This window comes from Sebastes umbrosus, chromosome 22 (assembly GCF_015220745.1).
Source record: "Sebastes umbrosus isolate fSebUmb1 chromosome 22, fSebUmb1.pri, whole genome shotgun sequence".
Lineage (NCBI taxonomy): Eukaryota > Metazoa > Chordata > Actinopteri > Perciformes > Sebastidae > Sebastes > Sebastes umbrosus.
Window position 1 is genome coordinate 11,772,000 of NC_051290.1, and position 27,421 is coordinate 11,799,420.

The 27,421-nt window shown below is 39.7% G+C and overlaps 2 protein-coding genes across 4 annotated transcripts in view; one reads left to right on the plus strand and one right to left on the minus strand.

Annotated features, from left to right (window-relative positions):
• The first annotated feature begins 1,379 nt into the window (after positions 1-1,379).
• On the plus strand, positions 1,380-15,994 carry prkd4 (protein kinase D4). 3 transcript variants are annotated; one of them, XM_037759366.1, is made up of 19 exons: positions 1,380-1,597; positions 2,212-2,378; positions 5,981-6,119; positions 7,339-7,470; positions 7,614-7,768; positions 7,923-8,118; positions 9,190-9,273; positions 9,894-10,056; positions 10,387-10,510; positions 10,731-10,808; positions 10,923-11,136; positions 11,374-11,399; positions 11,496-11,568; positions 12,482-12,588; positions 12,666-12,827; positions 13,684-13,782; positions 13,869-14,136; positions 14,567-14,652; positions 15,749-15,901. In XM_037759366.1, the coding sequence occupies exons 2-19, from the start codon at positions 2,223-2,225 to the stop codon at positions 15,899-15,901; spliced, it is 2,415 nt and encodes an 804-aa protein (XP_037615294.1). In that variant the 5' UTR covers positions 1,380-1,597; positions 2,212-2,222. The 3 variants fall into 3 exon arrangements, with proteins under 3 accessions (XP_037615294.1, XP_037615296.1, XP_037615295.1); XM_037759368.1 differs by having other exon boundaries at positions 2,233-2,378; XM_037759367.1 differs by lacking the exon at positions 1,380-1,597 and having other exon boundaries at positions 2,223-2,378; positions 15,749-15,994.
• A 93-nt stretch (positions 15,995-16,087) lies between these two features.
• Positions 16,088-27,421, minus strand: part of actn3b (actinin alpha 3b) — a 41,333-nt gene continuing 29,999 nt past the window's right edge. The window contains exons 9-21 of the mRNA XM_037759365.1: positions 27,257-27,349; positions 26,287-26,517; positions 25,833-25,980; positions 23,741-23,891; positions 22,690-22,798; positions 22,146-22,286; positions 21,722-21,904; positions 21,285-21,419; positions 20,640-20,819; positions 20,395-20,541; positions 20,052-20,117; positions 18,984-19,142; positions 16,088-17,589 (exon numbers count right to left, since the gene is read on the minus strand). Coding sequence (XP_037615293.1) covers positions 17,431-17,589; positions 18,984-19,142; positions 20,052-20,117; positions 20,395-20,541; positions 20,640-20,819; positions 21,285-21,419; positions 21,722-21,904; positions 22,146-22,286; positions 22,690-22,798; positions 23,741-23,891; positions 25,833-25,980; positions 26,287-26,517; positions 27,257-27,349 — 1,902 coding nt within the window. The 3' untranslated portion in view covers positions 16,088-17,430. The remainder of the gene's footprint in view (positions 17,590-18,983; positions 19,143-20,051; positions 20,118-20,394; positions 20,542-20,639; positions 20,820-21,284; positions 21,420-21,721; positions 21,905-22,145; positions 22,287-22,689; positions 22,799-23,740; positions 23,892-25,832; positions 25,981-26,286; positions 26,518-27,256; positions 27,350-27,421) is intronic.

Here is a 27,421-nt window from a genome sequence, read left to right on the forward strand (position 1 = left end):
TGAATATGTATCATTTTGTACGAAACAATCCTCAGTGTGACGTTGTTTTAATGCTGACCGGGACGGACTTCATCAGTCGTAATCAAACACTCGCAGACTGTTTTGCCGTCCGTCCTCAGTGAATTTTCTTGATGTGTTTCCTGTTTTTCGATCTGAGCTTTTATGTTGAAGGTACTGAATATTTGAATGTTCAATTTCATGTCGATTTTCGGGGTCTGGTGGCATTTACACTGGATTTTTTTTTGTTGTTGTGCTGTTTGCGAACTCCACCAAAATAAGACCAATACCAAGAGAACTGTCCACAGAATGTACACGTCTTATTATGGGAAGTCGAAATCAGGCTCGGCAAGTTGTGTTTGATTGTCAAGGAATTTGCTTTTTTTTGCTTTCTTTGTAAGTTTTCCTCCACCTTACTCTTGCATTTTCCAATACATTAAAGCCCAAAAAGGTTAATTCTTGACAACCTGAGTTTGATTTCAAAGAGGATGACGACGCAGGTTTTGTTGTGAAGGCATTTTGTCAACGACGGTGCATGCACACCATCGCCATATGCCCAAATAACCTGAAGTCGCCCTTCTTGAAATCACCTCACATTGCCGAGTCTAAAAAAAGTGCTAATTACTCTATCAGCTTTTGATTGTGCTGAATGGTTTCGTATCGTAATGAAGGATTAAAGTAAGTGTTAAAAAAGACAGATGTTGCGGGAGGAAAAGTGCTTTAAGTGTCGTTCGCAGCAAATAATGTACAGAATTATCCGTATACTACCTTTATATGTATGTTTACTGTGTTCACATAAGAACGTGGGAATTCCTTTAATCGCACACACAATCTCGACACCACGTAGCTGTGTACAAAAGTTAGTGCAACACTAATTTGTAGTTTAAGGTCTCCTCTTTCCTGACTGTGAGCTCCTCCACACACCATACTGTAATACTAAGCAATCCTTTACTGTATTAATCCGTCACTTATTCACCTCTCGGCTGGTTCAGTGTTCGCTGGAAATTTCTGGAATCTCTGACTCACAAACTCCAAGAATATATGAACATAAATACACTAATATTGCTCAATAAAACAGCTGAGAAGGAAATAAAACTGCTTCTGTTGCAGGACTATTTTGATCCAACGCGTCAAAGATGAATCAGATGTCTAACTATTTAAGGAGATGGATGATAAATGTTGTGGGAACTCTTAATTCCAGCTCCTATATTGCTGATGATTTGAAGGATCTTATTGTGAAGGGGCCAACCTCAATGTGTATTTTATCAAAGGTTCAATAAATACAAACTCCACTTTTCAAACTGACTGTGTCTCGTACGTTTTCATCCCTGCTGTCAGAACACGATTTTGACCATTTCAAAGTATGTATGAGTTTTCACAGCTACAATAAGGCCAAGGGGTGTTAACCGTACGCTGCACCATCACAGCTTTCCTCTGTAACTTCCTGTCTCATCGACAGCCGAGCCCCGCAAAGAGGAAACCAGACCCACCACGCATGTTGAGAATCTGCAGCGCGATGATCAGCTGTCACGATCATTGAGATGCAGTCCTGCCATTGTTGAGGTGAAAGATCGGAGCTTGAATGAACCAGGATTAGAAAGTAAGGTTACTTATGTTCAGTATCTTGAGTTGTAATATCAGAGTTTTTATTATGGTAAGAGGAAACAAAAACAAATGTTCAGATGTGACTCTTTATGTAGCTTAATATTTTGATCATAATACTGTTTATTAATTTGTGTCCTGTAATGTTTTCTCCACCTATTGGTTTTAAAAATCAGTTTTTAGAGACAAAAAGGTATTTGCTACTTGAAATGTGTCACTTGCTAAATCATACTGGGGATTCCATTAATAAAAACTGGTACAGCAGTTGGTAGACAACTGCTAATATGTAATAATAATAATAGATAATGACCGTAACACAAATTGAGATTGAATTTTATCAAAATCTTGGAATATTTTGACCTGAAAGTTCATCTGTAGCTAAAAAAATACAATTTTTTTTTTTATTTTTTAAGCAAATATCTAATCAAATGTACAGTATAGCCTATAATATGCTTTGTTTTGAGACACCAGGAGTAGATTTAGAAAAGAATATCAACTTTTTCTACATTGAACCTCAGTTTTTTGTCTATTTTTTATCAAAAACTCTAAAATCTGTACGTCAAATTTCTTTATTCCTGTAATAATTCGTAAACTAATCCCATGTCGCCACAGGATCTTTCTCCATGTTCGCAGTGACTCCCTCCAGTCCCACCAGTCTCACGGCGCCGGCTCTGATCCAGTTCCAGCTCGGCCTGTTCAGGGAGGTGGTTCGAGTCCCCGCTAGCAACCTGAGCTATCGCCATGCCAAGAGGCTGGCTGCAGAGATCATAGAGCGCAAGGTAATCCTCACACTGGTGGTCCTGAAGCATTTTGAGGGAGTTACGCAGTAGATCATAACTAAGCAGAGGAGCCTTAAAAGACCAGACCAGTGTGTAACATTTAGGGGGATCTATTAGCAGAAACAAATATGATATTGAGTCATTTTTCTTTAGTGTATAATCACCTTAAAATTCAAATCCATGTGTTTTCATTACCTTAGAATGAGCCGTTTATATCTACATATGGAGCGGGTCCTCTTCATGGAGCCGGACGCTTTCACGTTTTTGCGTCGGCCACCGTAGTTCTCCTACACGCTTGGCACACAGGAGAAGTTTCAGTTGGTTGCAATCTGCAACCTCACTCACTAGATGCCGCCAGATCCTACACACAGCACCTTTTTAAAGGGACATTTCGCCGTAAATTACTAATGAAAGATGCTATTGAGTTGCATTATGGGAACTGTAGGATCCAGTGTTTTTGGAGCCTGAATTTCAGGATATTTCTGAGACTTTGTCCTTATCGCCCCGGCCTAGTGTGACCAGAATATGTCTGGTTCAAATCCCAGATCTGCAGATAAAAATCTGACTGAAAAATGTAATGATAATGATGGGATGTTCTTGGGGAATGGCACTCAACCCATAGCTGCTACAGTGGAGATTTGCATGCTAAAAAAAGCATTACTAGTAATAAAACCTGTTTACTAGCTAGTGCTTCTATTGCACATCTGTGACTGAAAATCATCTCTAACCCTTAACACAGTCCCACTTGGAAAATATTCAGTTGACGTGTCGAGACTCTCAGAGCAGTCAGGAAGTGGACTCTGAAAGGTCACCTTATGCATGAAGGAGGATTGTGTAGGCTACTATGTGACGTGTTGCTTCTGCGTTGACTGATGCTGTGTTTGAAGGATGTCGTGGTGGTTTTAGCTCTAGTGTATCCCATTTACTAACACATCTGATTTCAACCCGCGTTTTAAAGCAGGTCAAGTGTGAGCTTTTGTTTCAAATGTATTAATTATCATCATATGCACAATTATAACAAAACAGTCGTTGGCAATAAACATGTTGGATCTCAGGTTTCCTTCAACAATTACTCATTTAAATATGTATATAAAAAAAGGAAACTCAAACAAGTAAAATCAAAATGAGAATCTAAGACATAAAATAGTACAAGTTAAAATACAGGGCTAAAATATAAACATAAATTAAATATGTAAGAAGTAATGTAATGATAATAATAAACTTTATTTGTATAGCACCTTTCCAAACATAGTTACAAAGTGCTTTACATAAATTAAAATAGTGCAAACATCAAGATAAAAACAATACAGAATAAAAACATAGGCCAAAATAAAATGTTGGAACATAAAACTTGTGTACAAAAAGTCAACAATAATGAAATTTAAAACAAGGGATTGCTATAAAAAGGCCTTCCTGTAAAGGTAGGTTTTGAGGCGTGATTTAAAAGAAGAAACCGAGTTTACTAGCCTGAGTTCCTCCGGAAGGGAGTTCCACAGCTGTGGGGCTCTGACGGAGAACGCTTGGTCTACTTTTGTTACATTGACCCCAATAAAATGTATTCAAACCCTCCATTTCACATTTTTAAACTTTACGGTATATTTCTAATAATAAAAAAAGCTGAGTCTTCTGTGAGAGTTTAAGAGAGGTTAACGGTGCATTGAAACTATACTTGAGGTTAAATAAAGATGTAGATGAAGTGCAGGTGTCGGTCTCAGCTGGTCTTCAGGCTGCCTTGGTTACAGCGACTCTGTGGTCGACGAGAGCAGCAAACTTTCCAACCACAACCCCCTCCTGTCTTACTCACACACACAAACACACAGTCGGCATTGCTCACACCAGCGCTCCTTTCAACTTTGATCTTTTCTTTAGTTTCCAGGCAGCAGGTCAGCACGGTCTTATTGCACGGTTTTAGTGCGTTCACTGTACATAAGCCTGACTGCATGAGCGTGACACGCACTGGATATACATTATGTGTCACTGCTGGGAGAACATTTTATGATTTCACAACAACACTTATTATATATAATTTTATACCAAATATTAGTGTAATACTCTTGCTCTATCTAGGGGTTTCAGAGTCCTTCAGTTCATGTTAAAACATAAAAATCACCAGATATTACCACTTTTTTTAAGGTAAATATGTTGATCATAGGAGAAGTGGACACAAATACTGTTAGGAATCGTTTGTTTTTTATAGAGATTAATGTAACTTTGTGGTAAATATTGAGCTGTAGTTTGTTTTGTATGATATTTCTTAAGTAAGTAGCCGTTTAATAAGCGGGATAATGTACAGCTAGCGGGTCATTGTTGTGAAATAAACCCCGACAGGGCGATGCAAGACCCTGACGTGAATCATAGGTGATAGGTACTGTATACTTCTTGAGTATATTATCCTGCAAGGCTCTGATAGCCTGTGGGAAGAAACTCTTCCTCAGTCTCTGTGTGTGATTTGTGTCTTTCTCTTAATTGTCCACTGCTTTATTATGTCCAGGTAGAATTAAAAGTATAGTAAGAATGTAGCTGATAGAATTAACACTTGGTTGGCTCTAGTAATTATAAAATCACTACAAGATTTAGCTGATGATGTTGCTGGTTGATTCTTTTTCTCTCTGTTCCTCCATCCCTCCTCACTACTAAACTTAGCTCATGAAGAACGCTGAAGCACAACTTACATCACTTACATTATCTTGAGAACCATTTCTCAGCCGTGCTGCACATTGCGGTGCGGTTTTTGTATCATCTTTGATCTCTTACTGTATCTACTGAGCGCATAAGACTGACTTCTTTTACTAGGTCATGGTTTGTGATGGTGAAAAGATTGTTCGATAATAATAATCTGTTTCTGTTTCTGTCCCTCTAAATGTTGAACTTCTCAGCAGTTACACATTAGAGATTAAATGATTAATCAATTAGTTGTCAACAATTATCTGTGAGTGTTTTTTTAAGAAGAGTCTAAATTCTCTGATTCCAGCTTCTTAAATGTGAATATTTTCTGGTTTCTTCACTCCTCTTTGACAGTAGACTGAATATTTTTGAGTTGTGGACAAAACAAGACATTTGAGGACGTCATCTTGGGCTTTAGGAAACACTGATCGACATTTTTCACCATTTTCTGACATCTTATAGACCAAACAACTAATCGATTAATCAAGAAAATAATCACAGATTAATCGACAATGAAAATAACAACCCAATAACACATATTTACACCCATGTTTTTGATCCTCTGAAGCATACAAACACTTGAAACGGCAGTGTAGAGCCTTGTGTATGTCTCATTCCCTGCACCAGGTTTCCCACATTTTTGCAGCCATGATTTAAACCAACAACCACACAATTTTTAATCCTCAAGACTGACTGTTCGAGTACTTTGAAGATCACACAGTTGTTGGTGGATTTGCAAATAATGAAGTATCAAATTGATAAAGCCGGCATGGAAATGTTACTCAGTATTATATAACGTTTTTTTTGTTTGTTTGAGATTTGGTGGAAAAAATGATGAAAGAGCTGCATATCTATTTTCTGTACTAACATATGGAGGTCTATGTAAGAAGCTTTAGTTGTTTCTTGGCTGCAAACTCAACCTGTGACTGTGTGTTCAGGCTCCAGACTGCAGCGTGGTCGGCGTCGGAGAGAAGATTCTGCTGTTCAGACATCAGGCCGCCTCGGAGCAGCTGCTGCACCGCCTGACGGACTGCGACTCCCTGCAGGATGGAGACCTCATCGAGGTCATCGTCGCGGGTCAGTCAGCAGCTCAGAGCGCGGGGCTCAAATTCTAATTATCTTTCGGTTATTTATTCTTATTCTTCTTGTCAGATAAACAGATGTTTTATAAGATAACATAAAAAGTACCAGATCTGGATTTTAATGCTAGCCATCATGTTGTTACAGCAGCTATTTAAGAGGAATGGAAGTCTTATTTTGGAGGGAAACTCATCATAAATACTTTAAGAAGACAATTTTACAAATTAAATGCCATGTGCTTGAATGCCTCTGATTATATTTATTTTAGTGTTCAGTATTTCTTGCTGGCATTGCTTTGCTCCCTCGGTCTGTTACCATTTCACACTACTCCGATCCACACAGGCCGTCAAGTTATCTGCGAGGTCCAGATTCAGTATGTCATCATGCCAACAAGCATTACAAAGCTACTAAATGCTACCGTGAAGCTCACTCTGGCAGGTCACCCTCCTTACATACTATTCTACTGAGTTCTTGGCTGTGAAATACAAATATACTGCAAAAATAAATCCCATAAAGACCACAGGAAAAGCAACACTTTCAAAAGAACATGTTGCACTGCCATTTAAAAAAAAATAAAAAATGAAATGGCAGGAAGTAGTTTGATCACTGCAGAATAGAAACTGTACATATTTTTGACACAATGTGAATTATAGGTGTCGAGATATACCAGTATAGACGATAACCGTGATATTATGTTAATAATACATATTGTGTAACTAATCCAGCGCCTCTTAAATAACGCTTTTGTACAGTTATGGTTACAGACTGTCTCTCCACATCCTACAATCATATTTTGAGTGCAATTAATTTGCCAAAAAAGAGACAAAATGTACAATAAACAAAGGTAAAAGTTCTCTATACATTATCTAGAGCATTAATATAGCATTACTATTTGTAATGTCTACCTGAGCAGAGAATGAAGTCACTCTCCCTCTGTGTGTGTTGTAATCAGAGGTTGCATTTAATATATATATATATATATATATATATATTGTATATTCCTAAAGCCCTTGCAAACAATTCATTTAAAAAAACAAAACGATAACAAGGATGCTCAAAACATGTTCAAATATGTAAAAGTTGATTTAGGACCAGAAAACAAACAGATGAGGTTGTAAACCAACTGTGTCAATGCAGATGTTTTTATTGTTGAATCCACCAGCGAAGGACAGATGTGAACCTTTCTACGCCATATCTTTATTTTAATCTGACTCAGGATCAGCGTCAGTGACTGAGATGAGGATCCGCCCACACACCCTGGTGGTCCAGTCGTACCGGACTCCCACGTTCTGCCACCACTGTGGAGAGATGCTGTGGGGCCTCGTGCGACAGGGATTGAAATGTGACGGTAAAGCCACTCACTCACTCGCCAGTAAATGTTGTGTAAAAAGTATATTTGTTGTTTTATTTGCCAGCATCTAATGTCACATTTTCAGTATCATGGATATAACTACAACTCCAGTCTCCTCCTCCACCTCTCCCCGTCTTCAGGTTGTGGATTAGACTTTCATAAACGTTGTGCTTTCCAGTTACCCAATGACTGTAGTCGAGCGCGGCGTCAGGTCAGCGCCAGCCTCTCCCTGTTTCCTCCCAGACGACCACGCACACACTCCCTGTCCAATCCGGCAGGAGGCAGTCTAGAAGAGGTAACAACATAAAAAAAAAAAAAGCTGTACCGAGTCACTTGAACCTGTTTTTTAAGGGCCTAAAATGAACCACTAATCACATATGTACGTATACTTTCAAGTAATATAAGATGATCTGTGCCACTGACGACTCTCGCCATCCGTGCTTCACCAGATCAGCATGTCCAAGCCCTCGTCCAGGCCTCCGTCCTGGGCGGAGGCCCCGGTCTGGCTGGGAATCGGGTACGGCGACGAGAGCAGGGCTCAGGTCCCTCACACCTTCCACATCCACAGCTACACCAAACCCACCGTGTGCCAGTACTGCCACCGGCTGCTCAAAGGGCTCTTCAGACAGGGGCTGCAGTGCTCAGGTGAGAGGGATGGAGGGCTTTCTGCTGGTCGGGTTAGATCAGGGGTCAGCAACCTTTACTATCAAAAGAGACATTTTAGGCAAAAATAATAAAAATAAATCTGTCTGGAGCCGCAAAACATTTGAGTATTGTGATGAAGGTAACACAGTTTATAGTATATAAGTCTAATGCAGTGAGGGCCAAAGAGACAATGTACTACGGAGTATTAGGGCCACATTGAGGGGAAAAAATAATCTGAGATTTACAGAAAAAAGTCATAACTTTACGAGAAAAAAAAGTCGTAATATTACGAGAAAAAAAGAAAATAACTCGTAAAATTACTACTTTATATTATGACTTTATTCTCGTAATATTATGACTTTATTCTCGTAATATTATGACTTTATTCTCATTATATTATGACTTTATTCTCATAATATTATGACTTTATTCTCATTATATTATGACTTTATTCTCATAATATTATGACTTTATTCTCATTATATTATGACTTTATTCTCATAATATTATGACTTTATTCTCATTATATTATGACTTTATTCTCATAATATTATGACGTTATTCTCAAAATCTCAGATTTATTTTTTTTCCTCAATGTGGCCCTGATACTCCATCGTACCGTCGTACCTTTAGACCTACAACAATGATAAATAAAATTGAAAATGTAAACAAAAAAACAGTTATTCATTTCCGCTAATTGTTTTTAAAAAATTCACAGGGAGCCACCGGAGAGGGGCTCAAGAGCCGCATGTGGCTCCGGAGCCGCAGGTTGCAGACCCCTGGGTTAGATGGTGTTGTTTGCACTTTTTGGTCAAGAACTTCGTCCTACGGAGAGCTTATCTTAGTTACAGTTTTTTAAAAATGATAGTAAAAATAACACCTCAATTTATTCTGAATCTTTGCTTATTTCCCTGAATGCTTTAGTGTGTCTCAGAGCTCAGTCTGAAATGAAAACTAATCTTTAAATCACATTTAAAAGTCAATTAATGGCTCTATTTATAAACCCTCATGATGTGACTGAGTGAGTTTCTCTGTGTTTCAACCTGCCACCTCTCCTCTCTTTCCTCTCAGACTGCAGGTTTAACTGCCATCGGCGCTGTGAGCTGCTCGTCCCCAGAGACTGTCAAGGAGAGAGGAGAGGCATCAACGGGGAAGGTAGGCACGCGGTCTCTGGAGGTCTGGTTTCTGTTCAGTATTCTGTCCCTGTAACTTCCTGTTAGATCTTGGCTCTTTGAAAAGGCCCCCGCTGCTCTGATGTTCCCATAACCCCCGCGATGACTCAGAGCTGATTCAGCCTCCAGCTCAACAGGATCTGATAGATTCAGGACTCATTTTAGATTCCCAGAAACATCATGTTCGTATCAGCAGTGATGATCATTAGTGATATGATGATTCAGAGTTTAGGTTTAATATGGTTATACTGTACCTGCTAAACATCAGCATGTAAGCATTGTCACTGTGAGCATGTTAGTTACTGACTTTATCAACCTCTGTGCAGCCTCACATGGCGGTAAACATAGAAATAATACATTATTATTATTATTATTATTATTATTATTAACAACACTATTAATACACAAATAATGATAATAATAATAATAATAATAATAATAAAAATAACACCTAATAGCAGTTTTCAGCATCTTTCTAGGATAGGAAAGGCCGTACTGGGGCAATGATAAAAGCTGTTTTAGTCACCGTAATTATAAGAAGTAAAATTTACCTCTGCATCTAGAACAATGGCCCTAACAATGAACATGATGTCACTTTCCCAGAATCCCCAGCAGTGGGCCACAGCTGCCGACCGGACCCAGGGGACAATGACTCAGTGCTCACCAGCACGACAACACTAGAAACCTCTGACGATGATGAGATGTCCACCGACGGAGACTCGATGACTGAGACCAAGGAGGACGAGCTACCGCGAGAGCAGATGAGGTCAGAGGGTTGTTAATTTATTCTGATGATGTCATCCCCTTTTAAAGGTGACTCCGGTGTCCTGTTGGCACCAGGCAATGTCCTGATGATGTCAGACGGTTGAATCTGACTCCCACACTAAAACACTCATCTTTCCTGTTTTCCATCACTGGATTCATCTGCATGACAAACTTGGTTGTAGTCAGTTAACTTTGGGTGCTACTGTCACCGAGAGGCAGTTAGAAGATACTACAGGAGACAACTGCTCCGTCAGTGCAACGGAAAGTGACTTTAGTTCAGTTTTTATCCCTAAATAAGCCTGTTTCTCTTCTGTCTTTTGTCATCTATCAGTCCGTGTTTCAGCAGCAACATCCCTCTGATGAGGCTCGTCCAGTCGGTGCATCACTCCAAGAGGAGACCAGGTGGAGTCCTGAGAGAGGGATGGCTGCTGCATCACACCAACACTGACACACTGGTGAGATACACATACTTGCTTTTTACAGGTGGCAACCTCCGGGGTCTGAAAAGTGAAGCCAATGTGGAACAGAAAACTCAGTGTGTATATTGTATAAGAGATGACTCTTAAATGTCTTGGTGTGATTGGGACATACCGAAAGGAACTGCAGATGAATAAAATAAGATAAACTTGATATAACTTGATCTTTTTGAATCATTTCTGTGGTGTGTTCTCCCAGAGGAAGCGTCATTACTGGATCTTGGACTGGAAGAGCATCACTCTGTACCAGAACGAGAGCAGCACCAAGTACTACAAGGTACAACTCGTGACCAACAAACACTTCTGTGGTACACTGTGATTTCATAAAGTTTACATAAACGCAGAACATTGTGTATTTCATTCCTGAACATCTCTCTGGTCTCTCCTGCAGGAGATCACTCTCTCTGAGGTGCTGCAGGTCCGAGGCCCCGCCCACCTCTCCGTGCCCTCGTTGCCAGGCAACAGCGCCCACTCCTTGGAGGTGGTGACGGCGTCCCTGGTGTACTTCGTGGTGGCCGGAGAGAACGGACCGGCCTGGGAGAGCGCCATCCGCCAGGCTCTGATGCCGGTGCAGAGCAGCGGAGGACACGGCGAGGAGAACCACGGTGAGTGGATTATTATTGGATGTAAAGGAGTTTATGCAGAGTTTATGTAACCCAAGTGTGATGAGCTGTTTTTCCATTACACAAAACTCAATGTGGGCGTTGGAACATATCAGGGTTATACAACAAATATGCTTATTAATAGACAACTTCCAAACGAGCATGAATCAGAGATGTTAGACAATAACTGCTTATTAACATCATCTCGTTTCTGTGTGAATGAATCTGTTCTGATTACAGATGAAGATTCACGCAGAGACAGCTCGGTAAGCATCAACTCCATACTGTCGGATTTATAATGAATCACAGTGAACTTGTTCTTCGTACCGCAGTGTTAAAGTGTGTGTTGATGTGTGTTTCAGGACATCAGCACGGTGTATCAGATCTCCACAGACGAGGTGCTGGGCTCAGGACAGTTTGGAGTGGTCTACAAAGGTGAGCACATTGTTAAATTATTACAAAATAATTGTCAGATATTTAGCATAAGAATGTTTTTTTTAATATTCTTGGGAGGTTTGCAGTCGAGGCAAAGATGAAAATGTCAACGCTTTACTTTATTGCTCCCTAATTTACTAATAATTTAGAAAAAATTTTAGTTATTTAATTAAATTAATTATTATTTTATTTATTATTTTGTTAGCAGTTGTTGATTTCTAGAAGAATTTCCTTGAAAGACTCATTTTAAACCCCGTAAAAATTAATTTATTCTTGATTTATTATCGACATTCTTCATATATGTTCATAATCAGTTGTGGGAGAAGTACTCAGGTCTTTTACTTAAGTAAAAGTAATAATACCACAGTGTAACATATAAATAAATAAAAGTCCTGCATTCAAAATAGTACTTGAGTAAAAGTACAAAAGTATTAGAATCAAATTATACTATTAAAAGTACTAGATATTATATTATTGGATTATAATAATTGATGCATTACTGTTTACATCACATTATTATTGCAGTAAACTTACTTAGTTACATTACATCACTGTTCATAATTCATTCATTCACATTTTTGGGCTTATGTGTGTTGAATAAAAGACTCTCTAGGAGGCTATTAAATGGAATTGAATAATGAGATATGTGCTAATTGACCACTGTCTCTAATTACACTAATTACTATATACTTTTTAGGAATTTTTCCAGGAAATTAAAGGTACAGTGTGTAGCATTTAGTGGGATCTATTGGCAGAAATGTAATATAATATTAATAAGTATGTTTTCTTCAGTGCGTAATCACCTGAAATTAAGAATCTTGTTTTCGTTAGCTTAGAATGAGCCATTTACTGTATATCTACATAGAGAGAGAGAGACTAAAGTTATATAAGTGACATATTTGTCATTCCTCAGGTACTCACAGGAAGTCGGGTCGGCCAGTCGCCATCAAAGTCATCGACAAGACGCGCTTCCCCTACAAACAAGAGCGACAGCTGAGGAACGAAGTGGCCATCTTGCAGGTACTGATTCATGATTTAGCTCTCTATATTCATTATGAGATTATTTTCTGTAACATCTAATACGTTGTGTTGCCCAGAATCTGTCCCACCTCGGTGTGGTCCTGTTGGAGGGGATGTTTGAGACGGTGGAGTATGTATTCGTCGTCATGGAGAAGCTCCACGGTGACATGCTGGAGATCATTCTGTCCAGCGAGAGAGGCCGACTCCCTGAACGCAACACCCGCTTCCTGGTCACGCAGGTAAGATCGTTTTCCCATCATTACATACTCTGGAGCTCTTTTTAAATTATGCTCATTTTACATCACAGCAGTTCCCAACCTAGAGACCAGGACACCACAAGAGGTCAAAAGATAAATGTGAGGGGTCATGAGATGGGTAATAAGGTGAAAAAAAAACTTGTCTCCGGATGTTTTTTACTGACATATTGTAGATTTTAGATTTTCCGGACTCTAAAAGCTATTCAAATTAAACAGTCTGAGAAGGGAACATTACTCTTTGGTTAAACCATAGACTGTATATAAGAAGTGGAGGTAGTCACCGTGACGTCACCCATTAGTTGGTGGACTGCCGTTTTGAAGGGTCGTGTCTAGAAGGTAACTTGCCGTGGTAGCGACCGGTCAATCACAAGGTAGCCACGCCTTAAAGCATCCCCTGCTTTATGGTCTATTTGACTCTAAATGGGACCATAATTTACTAAATGAACATCATGCTGTATTGAAGAAGACTTGAAACTAGTGATTGAGACCATAAACTCATGTTTACAATGTTTACTGAGGTGATAAATGAAGTGAGAAGTAGGGTCATTTTCTCAGAGACTTCTATACAATTAGACTACTTTTTGCAACCAGAGGAGTCGCCCCCTGCTGGCTGTTAGAAAGAATGCAAGTTTAAGGCACTTCCGCATTGGCTTCACTTTTCAGACCCGGAGTATTTGAAATGTATGTATTTATCTTTTACCAAACAAATGCAATGGTAATGCTTCTTTATCTTCAAAACTAGTTTTGACCAGTTAAAGCCAGATTTTGTTCTTGCAAAATGATGTATATTATACTATTACTCATTGTGATACTCATGTTTTTGCCCTCTGTGTTGCAGATCCTTGAGGCTCTGCGGTATCTGCATTTCAAACACATCGCCCACTGTGACCTTAAACCCGAGAACGTCCTGCTGGCGTCTGCCGACCCGTTCCCTCAGGTGGGGTTTTTCTCATTGTTTTGTACGACGTGTTTTAAAGCACCGGTTGTCTCAACAGCATGTTTAAATCCACTCTGTGTTTAAAGGTGAAGCTGTGCGACTTCGGCTTCGCCCGCATCATCGGCGAGAAGTCTTTCCGCCGCTCGGTCGTGGGCACGCCGGCCTACTTGGCGCCCGAGGTGATCAGCAGCAGCGGCTACAACCGCTCTCTGGACATGTGGTCCGTGGGCGTCATCATGTACGTGAGCCTGAGCGGCACGTTCCCCTTCAACGAGGACGAGGACATCCGACAGCAGATCACCAACGCCGCCTTCATGTACCCACGGCAACCGTGGGCCTCCATCTCACTGGAGGGTAAGGATGGTTTCTATTTCGTTATGAAAACTTATCCTGTGACACTTTCTGACCATGGATGCAATTCAAATGTCAGATTGTCCTTGAATGCATCATGAAGGAGAGTTAATGTTACCTGCTGGCAACTGCATTATTATGTAACAGATGACTAAATGTTCACTGTTATAAATTACTGTACTGTACTTACTGCAGGTAAATTTAAAGTTTCATTCATTCATCACTGTAAAAATATACTGGGAATATTGTATTTTAACTCTTTAACATTCATTTTGCTTTAATTTTTAAGTGTCTTAAAGGTTAAAATAAATCCCCTTATTCCACACTATCTTCCAGCATCGCATGTATTTCCTCCTGTTGGCCACCAGGTGTCTCCAGTGGACAACTTTTAAACCATTTGGAGTAAATCCTTTCTGTCTCTTTTCATCTCCAGCTGTGAGTCTCATTAATAACCTGCTGCAGGTGTCGGTCAGACGCAGGTTCAGTGTGGGGAAAACACTGGGACACCCCTGGCTGCAGGTGAGATATCTGTTACACTTGTGTCTAGTCTGATATGAGCAGGATTATAGAGTGGTTCTGTTGAGAAGCTGGTCCGTCAGCACAGTTTTTTCACCCATCCCACGAATGTTAGTCAAGAAGAAATAACATTTAGTTTTTTTTAGTCATAATTGGAATATTGAGTTCTTTAGTTTATAGAAATAATCATGGTCGGTAAGCAATAACCCCTCCCATCGATAAAGACAAATGCATAGAATATACTGTATAATGCTTCTTAGATTTGAAGTAATTTTCACTGACCATTACATGTTTTCTATCTAATTTTCTGTGATTGTGTTGCATATCTAAATTTTAGAAGGTCATACTTAAAATGTTACTAATGTATTAATATTGGACCATTTCAATGTACACCAACTGGACATAATATACTATGACATTTAAGTATTTTTTATGACAAACTGTTACTTTTTATTACTTTTTTTTGACAAACTATACTATGACATTTTAAGGACTTTTTATTGACATATACTATGACTGACTTTTTAAGGACTTTATCAATATAATATACTATGATTTTATATTACTTATTTTGACATACTATGACATTAAGTACTTTTTTTTACATGCTATACTACATTTTAATTACTTTTTATGACATACCATACCATGACTGTTACTTTTTTTTTTTTACATACTATACCATGACTTTTTATTACTTATTTCGACATACTGTACTAGGACTATTACTTTTTTTTTTTTTTTTACATACTATACTATGACATTTAAGTACTTTTTATGACATACTACACTTTTACTTTTTGTAACTTTTTTACATACTATACTATGACATTTAAAGTACTTTTTATTACTTTTTTCGACATACTATATTATGACTAAGGGCCTTTTATGACATACTATACTATGACATTTAAGTAGTTTTTGTTATTTTTTTTTGGACATACTATATTATATTTAAGTTGTTTTTATGACATACTATACTATAAGGGTGGCGTACAGACAAAACGGAGGCATATTGTTCTACTGGCAAAAATGTTATGTCATTATTAAGAAAAATTCAACAGATTGAACTGAAATCCCTCCTCCCTCCCTCCTGCAGGACTTCGAGCTGTGGTGTGACCTCAGGGAGTTCGAGCAGCGGATGGGCTGCATGTATCTGACGCACCGCGGGGACGAGGAGCGTTGGACACGCTACGCCCAAGAGAGAGGCCTGGACTTCCCATCCCACCTCTGCTTGGACCCCGACATGTGACCTCAGCAAAAAGGTCAGACACTTTGCTAGTTTGTACAGCTGAGATAAAAGAGAGGAGGCATCACGCTCAAAAACATCCTGAATTTGTCAATCAGCAGTGAACCAAATATCTTTGTTGTTACTCATGTCTGCTATTACACATGTAGTATTTACGGAGGTAATAAGAAAAAAACAACACAACTGCTGTTTAGTAATATAATTTTCCTTTTTTATTCCAAGTTGAGGTTTTTTAAAATGTAACTGTGTGAAAGTGAGTTTTTGCAGCATGAGTTGAGGAGGAGAATGGAGCACGTGAAATTAAAATATCGTACATACGGAGGAGCCGACTCGCACTGATTTATCATGACCGACCTGTCAATGGGACCAAAACCCTATTTGCTTTTCGTCACTGACATAGGCCTGCTATGGTCCCACATACAGTATTGATTCTTCTTATTTAGTCCATAACTTTCCTGATGCCCTGTTGTCTCTCACTGCGCGACACCTCTCTCTCTCTCTCTTTGTGTGTCCCTACTACATGACGTTAAAAAAAAAAAAAAAAATGCATGTTTAGATGTTAAATTTAGCTGAAATACATTCAAACTAAATGTGGAGAGAGGTGTGTGGGATCGGTCTTTCTGTCTTCGTTCTAAAGTCCCCATCCAGCCATGGCCCACTCTTCGTCTATATTTACCCACAGTGCTTTGCTATGAGTTGCTCTCTCTGCGCTTTAATATTCCGTGCTTCAAAGTTTCGGTGCTCCCATTCTCCCTCCGCTTGTTCCTGAGCTTTTTAAGATCTTCAGGTTAAATTAACTTAGCTTTGCTAACATTCAGGTTTCACAGTGCTGTGGTATTTATTTTTTTTAACAGAGTGAGTTTTTTCAGTATTAGACTGGCTTCGTTACATCATAGCACCTGACCTGCTTTGCTCCTCTGCTGACTGAAATGTTCCTACCGTTCGTGTTTTTTTGTATGATTTTAAGGAAGAGGTCAGAGACTCACAAAGACAGCGTTTCTAAACTTCAACATAGCATGCATCTGCACAAATACACAACCAACCAAGCCAACTGACCATCCAGCTTTTTTCATCACGTTTTCTTCTTTAATTACCCTTCTACAAAAAAAATATGTCATCTGAGAGAGAGGAGGGAGAGCAGGAGGCTTTGCTCAAGTCCTCTTCTTCTTTATTCTAACTGACTCTCACCCTCATTACCTCCTTCTGTTTAACGTCTCCTAAAGGCAGGTATGGTATATGTATGCTGCTTACATAATTCAGTGCAATACCCGGCACATTCCTGGCTTTTAAAGGCACTCTGAGGGCCAGTCCAAACACAGCTTCTAAGGTTTGAGCAAAGCCTTCTCCTCTCCCCGTCTCTGGGCAGTGTTTTTTGGGCATGTTGAGAGGGAAGGGGAGAAAGTTAAGATTTGAAAGAGGAAAAACTGATAGTGTAGTGACAGTGGAAGGGGTTTAAATCGCTCTCTCCACATAGGAGAAATAGTAGGAGCTGGGAAGAAGGGATAGGAGGAGGTGAAGAGAAGCAGCTTTGTTTATAAGTCGCTCTCTCCGTAGAGGGCGCTGGAGAAGGAGATGTAGTCCAGGGCGCCGGTGGTGCCATCGGATCCGATGTACCTGGTCATGCGGCTGATGCAGTACTCGGCTTGCTCTGGCGGCAGCTCCCTGCGCAGCTCGTCCATTGTGATGTAGTTCTGGAGGGGAGAGAGAGGGAGGCAGGGTGTGATTAGTATTGGACCATCGCACAAAGACCGCTGACTAAATTAATACTTTGGCGCTGATTTTGAAACTAAACCTGCGTTTCCACACAATTCAGATTTTGCAACCTAAATACTTGACATTTTTATTGATAACCAATAGGGATGCACTGTTCCGACTTTTTCAGTCCCGATACCGAGTACCGATCTGATACCAGTGTTTAATTAATAAGATGCCTCACTGTGTGGAAGTGACTGGGATCATTCTTTTATGTGTAAGGCAACATCAGGTTGGGCCTAGTGGTGAGGTTGCGCAAGTGTAGTCGGGCCTAGTGGTGAGGTTGCGTAAGTGTAGTCGGGCCTAGTGGTGAGGTTGCACAAGTGTAGTCTGGCCTAGTGGTGAGGTTGCGCAAGTGTAGTCTGGCCTAGTGGTGAGGTTACACAAGTGTAGTTGTGCCTAGTGGTGAGGTTGCGTAAGTGTAGTCGGGCCTAGTGGTGAGGTTGCGTAAGTGTAGTCGGGCCTAGTGGTGAGGTTGCGTAAGTGTAGTCGGGCCTAGTGGTGAGGTTACACAAGTGTAGTTGTGAGGTTGCGTAAGTGTAGTCTGGCCTAGTGGTGAGGTTGCGTAAGTGTTATCGGGCCTAGTGGTGAGGTTGCGTAAGTGTAGTCTGGCCTAGTGGTGAGGTTGCGTAAGTGTAGTCGGGCCTAGTGGTGAGGTTGCGTAAGTGTAGTCGGGCCTAGTGGTGAGGTTGCGTAAGTGTAGTCGGGCCTAGTGGTGAGGTTGCGTAAGTGTAGTCTGGCCTAGTGGTGAGGTTGCGTAAGTGTAGTCGGGCCTAGTGGTGAGGTTGCGTAAGTGTAGTCGGGCCTAGTGGTGAGGTTGCGCAAGTGTAGTCGGGCCTAGTGGTGAGGTTGCGCAAGTGTAGTCTGGCCTAGTGGTGAGGTTGCGCAAGTGTAGTCGGGCCTAGTGGTGAGGTTGCGCAAGTGTAGTCGGGCCTAGTGGTGAGGTTGCGCAAGTGTAGTCTGGCCTAGTGGTGAGGTTGCACAAGTGTAGTCTGGCCTAGTGGTGAGGTTGCGCAAGTGTAGTCGGGCCTAGTGGTGAGGTTGCGCAAGTGTAGTCTGGCCTAGTGGTGAGGTTACACAAGTGTAGTCGTGCCTAGTGGTGAGGTTGCGTAAGTGTAGTCTGGCCTAGTGGTGAGGTTGCGTAAGTGTAGTCGGGCCTAGTGGTGAGGTTGCGTAAGTGTGGTCTGGCCTAGTGGTGAGGTTGCGTAAGTGTAGTCGGGCCTAGTGGTGAGGTTGCGTAAGTGTAGTCGGGCCTAGTGGTGAGGTTGCGTAAGTGTAGTCGGGCCTAGTGGTGAGGTTAGGTAAAGGCTAACAGCTGTATGTGTGTGCTTACCTTGTCTGAAGCCAGAATCTTGAAGGAGGCCATGACTTGTTCTGCAGTGTCGGTCTCAGCGGTCTCGCGGGTCATGAAGTCGATAAAGGCCTGGAAGGTCACCACGCCTGTGTTGTTGGGGTCCACCAGGGTCATGATGCGAGCAAATTCAACCTCGCCCTATCAGAGAGAAAAGGATTACTTTATTATACCGTTATACTATGGTTACACTATGACGTTTTTTTTAAATACTAAACTAGCGCTGTATTCGAAACCGCCTACCAGATACTACTGACGAACGCAGTATGTGGTACAGTATATACTGCGTTCCTCAGTAGTATGCAGTATGAAACTGTTGAATCAAACAATAAAAGAAGCTCTTAAAGCACTGGACAAAAAAACAAAACTCATACCACTATTGAAATATTATCAAAAAATACAACTTATTGAGCTTTGAATTTTTTTTGTTTATGACCAATGTTTGTTAATTCTATAAGATACTGCATGGTTTAGTTTTACCTACGCCCACAGGTGATTGTGAAACTTTTCAACACCAAAAAAGTAGAGAACTACAGGTTCCTGTTAATTTTATAATGGACATTTGCGTGTATGACTTTTTTTCCAACATACTATATTACGTTTTTGACATACTAGTCTATGACTTTTTAATGATTCTTTTTTCGACATACCATACTGTTTTTTTTTAGTTTTTTTTTTACTTTTTTCCCAACATATGCCATACTATGACTTTTTCTACGACATTTTTTTCAAAATAGTAAACTATGATTTTTGGGGGATTTTATTTTCTTCAATATACTATACTGACTTTTTTTTCGACATACCATACTAGGACTTCTTTTTTTTTTTTTTACATAATTAATTCACTATGACTTTTTAAAGGACTTTTTTTTCGACATACCATACTATGACTTTCTGAATTTTTCAACATATTATACCATTATGTTTTTATGACATACTATACTATGATTTTTTTTCTTATACAAAATTAAAATAACATCAACTTTAACAAGTCCAGTTTTACTCAATATTAGAGCAATTTTGTCCTGAAAATGTATATGTTGTACTAACCAGATCGTAACCCATGGAGATGAGGCAGGCACGGAAGTCGTCTGGGTCCATCATGCCGTTTCTCTTCTGCAAAGGAAAAACACAATTGTGTAACGGATTAGATATAAAATGACAAAATCCCTGATGCAGCTCCTACAACCATGGTATAATAATATAATGAATATGTTTTAATTAATTTAATGAGTATCGAGCATTAACTGAAGTCCCATGATCTTGAGTTTATTCATTTTTTTTTTAAAAACATAGTATCCTGCTATTATGCACGCCATTACTGAATACGCCCAATTTACACAAAGGCCACATATAGTTAAAAATTCCTTTTCAATGTCAGTGAACGCCTCACCCTGTCGAAGTGGTTGAAGGAGGCCCTGAACTCGTTGAGCTGTTCCTGGCTGATGCCCTTGGCGTCGCGGGTCAGGATCTGGTTCTCCACCTCGTTGATGGTTCTGGCGATGGTGGTGAGCAGCTGTTCCCAGCCCACACGCACGTGCTGCAGTGGTGGAGGAAATAGAGGTAGAGAAAATGCACTTTAAGCCAAGAAACAAGAGGTTTAGCCTATCGTCACGGCTGCAGCGAAGTCCACCGTACCTCCATGGTGTAGTTGGTGTGCTTGTTGTCGAAGATGAGGGACTCCTGGCTGAGCTGGTGGTCTCCCTCCAGCTTGTCGATGTTGGATTTGTAGTTGATGATGTTCTGCTCGTACTGCTTCAGGCTGTTCATTTGTTCCTCCAGGGAGCCGGCGATGTCCACGGACACGTGGCTGATCTCCTGCATGAGTACAGAGACAGGAAACGGGGAGGAGAATGAGAACGACAAGTCCTGAGACGGAGAAGATTTGATTTGATATCTTCGCGGTCACGAGCAGCACGTTAAAATGTATTTGTTTTCTACATGCAATCCTCTTTTATAACAGGTGTATATAAATAAATCTATTTTTATGTACTGCTCATTAGTTTCTCATCTGTTCAATTCATAAATGAGCAATCATATGTATAAATTGACAATTACAAATTCAAAGGAGCATATCTTTACATAATCCCAATACTGTTTATATTTTACTGTTTTGTTACCTTTTTATACTTGTGTCATCATTGTATTATAAAAAGTCTAATTCTTAAATAAATGCCTTTATTGTATTTTGGCGACTACAGAGATTCTTTTCATCTCACACAAGTTAAACTGCAGTTTCCTTTTCTACCTCTGACGGTCTGTAGTGTTTCAGTAACACCGTACCTCCATCTTGGTTTGAATCCAGGGTCCGATGATGTTGGCCTGGGCGGCAAACTGGCGCCTCAGTCTCTCGTTGGCCTGCTGTCTGGCCACCTCCTCCTGGAGCATTTGGTCTCTGAGGGGAACGAGGTGCTTCACCTGCAGGCGGAGAAATGAAATGCACAGTCGCGAGAATAATTTGACCGATACATTTAGCTGTGAATGACGGCTCTTTCACGCTCAAAACATATAACCAAGATACCAAAAGATGAGTTGTTTGTAAATTACAGCTCAGTTCGTCCAAAAAGATACATACAACTGTTTATTCACACAAAAGTATGTTGAACGATAGTACACCTGTTGTGCATAGTACCAGAAATAAATGATCTATAATATTGATAAATCAGTTATTTCCCTCCAATCCCACATGGTGATTTTTAGGTGTGTTTGATTTGACTCACAGTGTCCCACTTAGTGCTGATGTCCTGGGGGGAGAGGTTGGTGTAAGGGTTGATTCCGGACAGCTTGATGCCGTAGGTCTGGGCGATCTTCAGGATCTCGTTGTGGATGCCCATGGTGGCCATGCGCTCCTTGTCGGCCTCGGGCAGAGTGGCCTTGAACTGGTCGTGAGCGGTGATCAGACTCTAAAGACAGATTAGATCATGACTGATTAACATAGAGGCCAGGGAAACATTCTCCAGACCTTCATCTACCAGTGTTTCCCATTTACAGAATTTATTTTTTCTTTATTCTCATAATATTACCACTTTTTTTCTCGTAATCTCACATTTATTTATTTTTCCTCAATGTGGCTATAATACTCCGTCGTAGATTACAAATAAGACACATACTGAAAATACATTAAATATATATAGCTGGCTGTACCTGGATCTCCTCAATGCTGTGGACAATGAACATGTCCTGCAGGTCCTCCATGGCTCCGTCCATCCAGTTGTTGAAGGGCGCAGCCCTCTTGGCAAACTCCAGGTACAGCTGGTCAATAGTCTCCCACAGCTTCTCCACACGCTACAGACACACAGAGAGGTAAGGGTTATTTATACTGGAACTTGTGATCATGTGGCATTTCTTCTGTCACCTGATTGTATTTTGGTATATGAAGAACCCATTTACGACTAACTACTATGTAAGGGATAATGTACAGCCAGCCGGTCATTGTTGTGAAATAAACCGCATCGCCCTGAAGGGGTTTATTTCACAACAATGACCCGCTAGCTGTACATTATCCCACTTATTACACGGCTACTTACTTAAGAAATCAATAATTTGACACAAATATTATCCGCTAGAGTCTGACATCAGAACTGCGCCCATAGCAACAGTCTGCTATAAAGAAATAACAGACCGTAGAGTATTCAACAAAGCCGTGTAATAAGCTGCCATAATGTTATGTGAGTGTTTCAGGTTGTACCTCCAGTGCGTCCCTCCTCTTCTGGGTGAGGGTGCCCAGGTTGTCCCACTGGTCACAGATGCCCTGGCAGCGGCCGTTGACTGTGGCAGCATCGTGGTAGTCCAGCTCACTGGAGGAGACAACAGCGAAATATACAATAAACTATAAACACAGTACAATTAATCATCTATACCCATAACAAATTGAATAGACTGACAAATGTGGTCAAACTTACATCTAATGTATATTTATAATGTTTCAGTTACTTTCCAAAATTAGTCCATTTCATCCATCAGCATGAGTGTTAACTGAAAAATGTAATCCATTACTTGTTACCTCACTGTAATTATAAAACATTATGTCATCAATATAAGGTAAACTCAAACTTTTTCAGGAAAAAGATATCAGGAAATTTACTGCCGAGTTATGAACAAAATACGGCTTCGATACCTGCCACCTATTTAAAGGCTCTGACAAACTATTCCCAAAAGATCTGGAATCATACTACATTAGAATATTTAATGCCATTACATGTACTGTATTTCTACCCTATTCTGCCTTTGAGGGGTCATCTGAGAACATTTCTGAGTATATAATATCTGCTTTAGAAGTAATGAACGAGAAGTTATGTGTGGCACGCATACATATTCAGCATTAGGGTTCTGAACATTGCATCAAAGAGATCATATCAAAACTATCTGTGAGAAAAAAAAGCCCAGAGGAGTGGTGAGGAATAAGGAAATAGTGAGATCAGAGGTTTCTGCTCTTTCATGAACCATCCTTTCATCTTTTTATCCCTCTCATTAACATGCTTTTCCACTCATTCCCACTTTTGTTCTTCACTGTATTCATTAAGAGTCCTGAAACACTTACTCACTTTTTCCTCTCCTGTCCTACAGTTTCCATATAAGCCCTCAATCTAAGTAGAAAGCCCACCTCTATTACACTGATATAATACTAAATTAAACCCTAAACTGCCCCAAAAAGATGAACAAAAATCTCCATTTTCCCAGCCCATTTATGCAGTTTCACCCTCACTCCCAGCCTCCCTCTCTCTGTCCTGGCGTCTTACTTCAGCTCCTGGGCGATGGCAGCGATCTGCTCCACTCTGTCCTGGTGTGCGGCAAGGTCGCTCTCGAACGCCTCGTGCTTCCTCATCAGGGCTCTGATCTCCATCAGCGAGGCCGACTCGTAGTCCTTCTGGGACAGCAGGTCCTCCTTACCTGCAACACACACGTTTGATCTGCATTTTACTGCATGATCCTCAAAGACTACAAGCGTTTAAATTCACACAGCTCTCCCTTTAGCTCGACCTCTAATCTTTGTCTTCATTCTACCGCAATCACTGTAGGATTTTTATTATCCCTATTAATCACTACACATAGTTGTATTACTCTATATCAAGAGTTCCCAAACTTTTGATGACTTGGTGCCAATTAAGGGAGCCAGCATAAGATCGAGGGCCACACAGGAAGAGTGCACACATGAAACAAAATATCTTTTCCATCTCACTTCCCCATTAAACTGCAGAGTTGTCCACTGAAATCTTTAACTTTAGCCAACAGCACTAGCATTGATGACAGAACGTAGTTTCTGCAACATTCCTAACCTGTCAGACACTTGTTAGTGGGGCCACAGTTTGATACAGTAATTGTGCAGTGTATTAAATGTAAGCTATTGAAAGCGAAAGTAATTAAATGGAACGCGGATGATTAAAGTATAATGTATGCATTGCATTGTGACATTTATGATATAGTATACTATGACTTTTATTTATAACATTTTCAATGACATAATATTTACATACTATACTATGACTTTAAGAGATTTTTAATGACATACTATAAACATTTTTCATGAATTTTTTATGACACTACTACGATTTTTTGTTGACATGCTATATACTATGACATGACCTTTTTTATTTATTTATTTTTTATGACGTACTGTACTATGACATTTTTTGTGACTATTTTTTTGCATGGCATACTATAATATATATTTTTTTAACATTTTTATGGCATAATATAATTTTATGTCATTTTTATGACAAACTACACTTTGTGACTTTTTTCGATATACTGCCTAAAGTATGATTTTTTTTTTATGGCACACTATACTGACATTTATTTGAAATACTACACTGACTTTCTTTTACTTCTTTATTCAACATACTGAAGTATGACTCTTAGGACTCTTTCTTCTACATACTACACTGACATTTTTTTTTTTTTTTTTTTTAGACATTCTATACTTTGACTTTTTTGGATTTATTTTGAAATACTATGCTATGACATTGAGTTACTATATTATGACGTTATGACTTTTTTTACATTGTATACTACAACTTTTTTTTACTTTTTCGGAAACAGTATATATACTACGTCTTTTTTCACTTTTTTCGACATGCTACACTGACTTTTTTTTTTTACTTTTTCGACATACTGTACTATAACTTTTTTGCATATTATACAACAAAAATCTTTTCAGAAAAAATAAAAAGTCACAGTATAGTATGTCAAAAAAATAAAAAAAACTCTTAGTATAGTAAGTCATAAAAAGTCATTGTATAATATGTCTAAAAAAAATCATAGTAAAGTATGTCAACAAAATAAAAATAAATCATAGTATACTATGTCGAAGAAATAAAAGTCATAGAATAGTATGTCGAAAAAAATTATAGTATAGTATGTCGAAAAAATTAAAAAGTCATAGTATAGTATGTAAAACATTTTTTAAAAAGTCATAGTATAGTATGTTGAAAAAAGTCAGTTTAGTATGTTGAAAAAAAGTCATAGTATAATATGGCGACAAAATAAAAAGTCATAGTATAGTATGTCGAAAAACTTTAAAAAGTCATAGTATAGTATATTGAAAAAATAATAATTTTAAAGTCATATTAAAGTATGTCGAAAAAAAGTCATAGTATAGTATTATAGTATACATTACGCCTTGAACTTTGACCCTCATCTTGCCACTAGTTGCCATGCAATCAGTAGCTTTCTATAAGTTGTCGTTCCTAATTTGATGCCAAGTGGTGTATTAAATGTAAGCTATTGTAAGTGAAAGTATTGCATAAAAAAAATCGGAGTTTAACACATATGTACGCACATGTTTCGAGTTTCCTAGAAATTATGTTTATCACACCTTTCTGTCGTCCGTACCTCCAGTCCAGGACTCATGCATAGAGCACTTCTGCTTGAACTTCTCAGCCAGGTGATCGAGTCTCTCCAGGCGGCGGATCTCGGTCAGCAGCCACTCCTCATAGCCCTTCTCCACCCCTTCCAGACCCTTCCAGGCATTGGCAATATCCTGGAGGAGAGAGAGAGGCTTTATCATCTCTGTATGTTGAGAACAAGGATTTCTAATTGTTCTTTTGACACAATTGAGTGTTGTGAATAAAGAAATGTATGCATTGAGAAATCATAATGAGTACTTGATTATTTGCAAATGAAGGGCAGGTTCTAGTTGGATTTCAGCTGAGCTATCCAAGCCAGCTCAGCAAGTTCTGAGCTCTTCAAGTTTTCCTTTCTCTCTTGTGCTTTTTTCCCATCCTTTCCACATTTTTTCTACAATACAATACAACGATATACTAAGATAAAAATCTGTGCTACTCACCGACACCATCTTGCCCTCGGACGGCATGAAGGCGGGCCTGTTGCTCAGCCTCAGCTTGGTCTGCAGGGTGTTGAAGTTGATCTCCAGCTGACATTTTTCCTGCACGCGGGGCGGCTTGTGGATGCGACGGTAGTCACGGAAATCCTCCAGCTTCTGCTGCATGGCGCGCATGGTCTGCTCCGCCGTGCGGTTCTCCAGCCAGGGGATGGTGCGGCGGATCCATTCCAGCAGCTACAGAAAGGAAAGGGAGATGTGAAGATTAGTCTTGTCGGTATAATTAGGTTTCATATCCTGTATATATTTTTTCTTTCTGTCTACTACTATTTGTGGATTAAAAAAACAAGTTTAATGACTGTGGAAACTTGTGATGCCCTTTTGTCATTATTATTGACATTTTATTGATTGGAAAACCAAATTAATTAAAACAATTCTCAATAGAATAATCAATAATGAAAATAATCAGTTGCTGTCACACTTTTATTTCAACAGCTGAACAGCTTCTTGGCCCCAATCTTGGCTTTGGTATCCAGATCCAGGATTTTAAGATGCAACACTTTGAATTACTTTGTTGTTGGAAGGCGCTTTACAAATAAACTTGCCTTGCCTTTTTTTTTTTTTGCAAATCAAAAGCGAATTATGTTAAATTGATAACAGGTTATATACTGTATATATATGATAATCTGTGCTCACATTATTGTGTATTTGTCTATATTGTCGGCATTTCTGTATATTGTACACTGTTTCTCGGCTGCTCTTCTAAAGTTTCTGTGACTGTAACACCTTCGCGTATCTTCACACTATTGATTTGCCTGCAGTGATTTTCGAGCCGTGTCGTGAAAGTCAGGACGAGGATCAGACACTTTAGAGAAAAGCAGTGAGTTTAAACTGGTGGAACATGAAAGTGTTGTTGCAGAGGAGGATGTGCAGGACAGACTGAGAGTGGGAGTGTTTGGTTGCAGCGGTTTCTCACCTCACTGGCCAGCTTCTCGTACTCCTCCATCAGTTTCTCATTCTCCTGGTTGACGGCCAGCACCTTGCAGATACGGTTGGCAGCTGTCTCAGCCTGAGGGAGGGAGAGAGTAACAATTAATATACATTTACAACGTATCACAACAACCAAGATTACTATATCCCT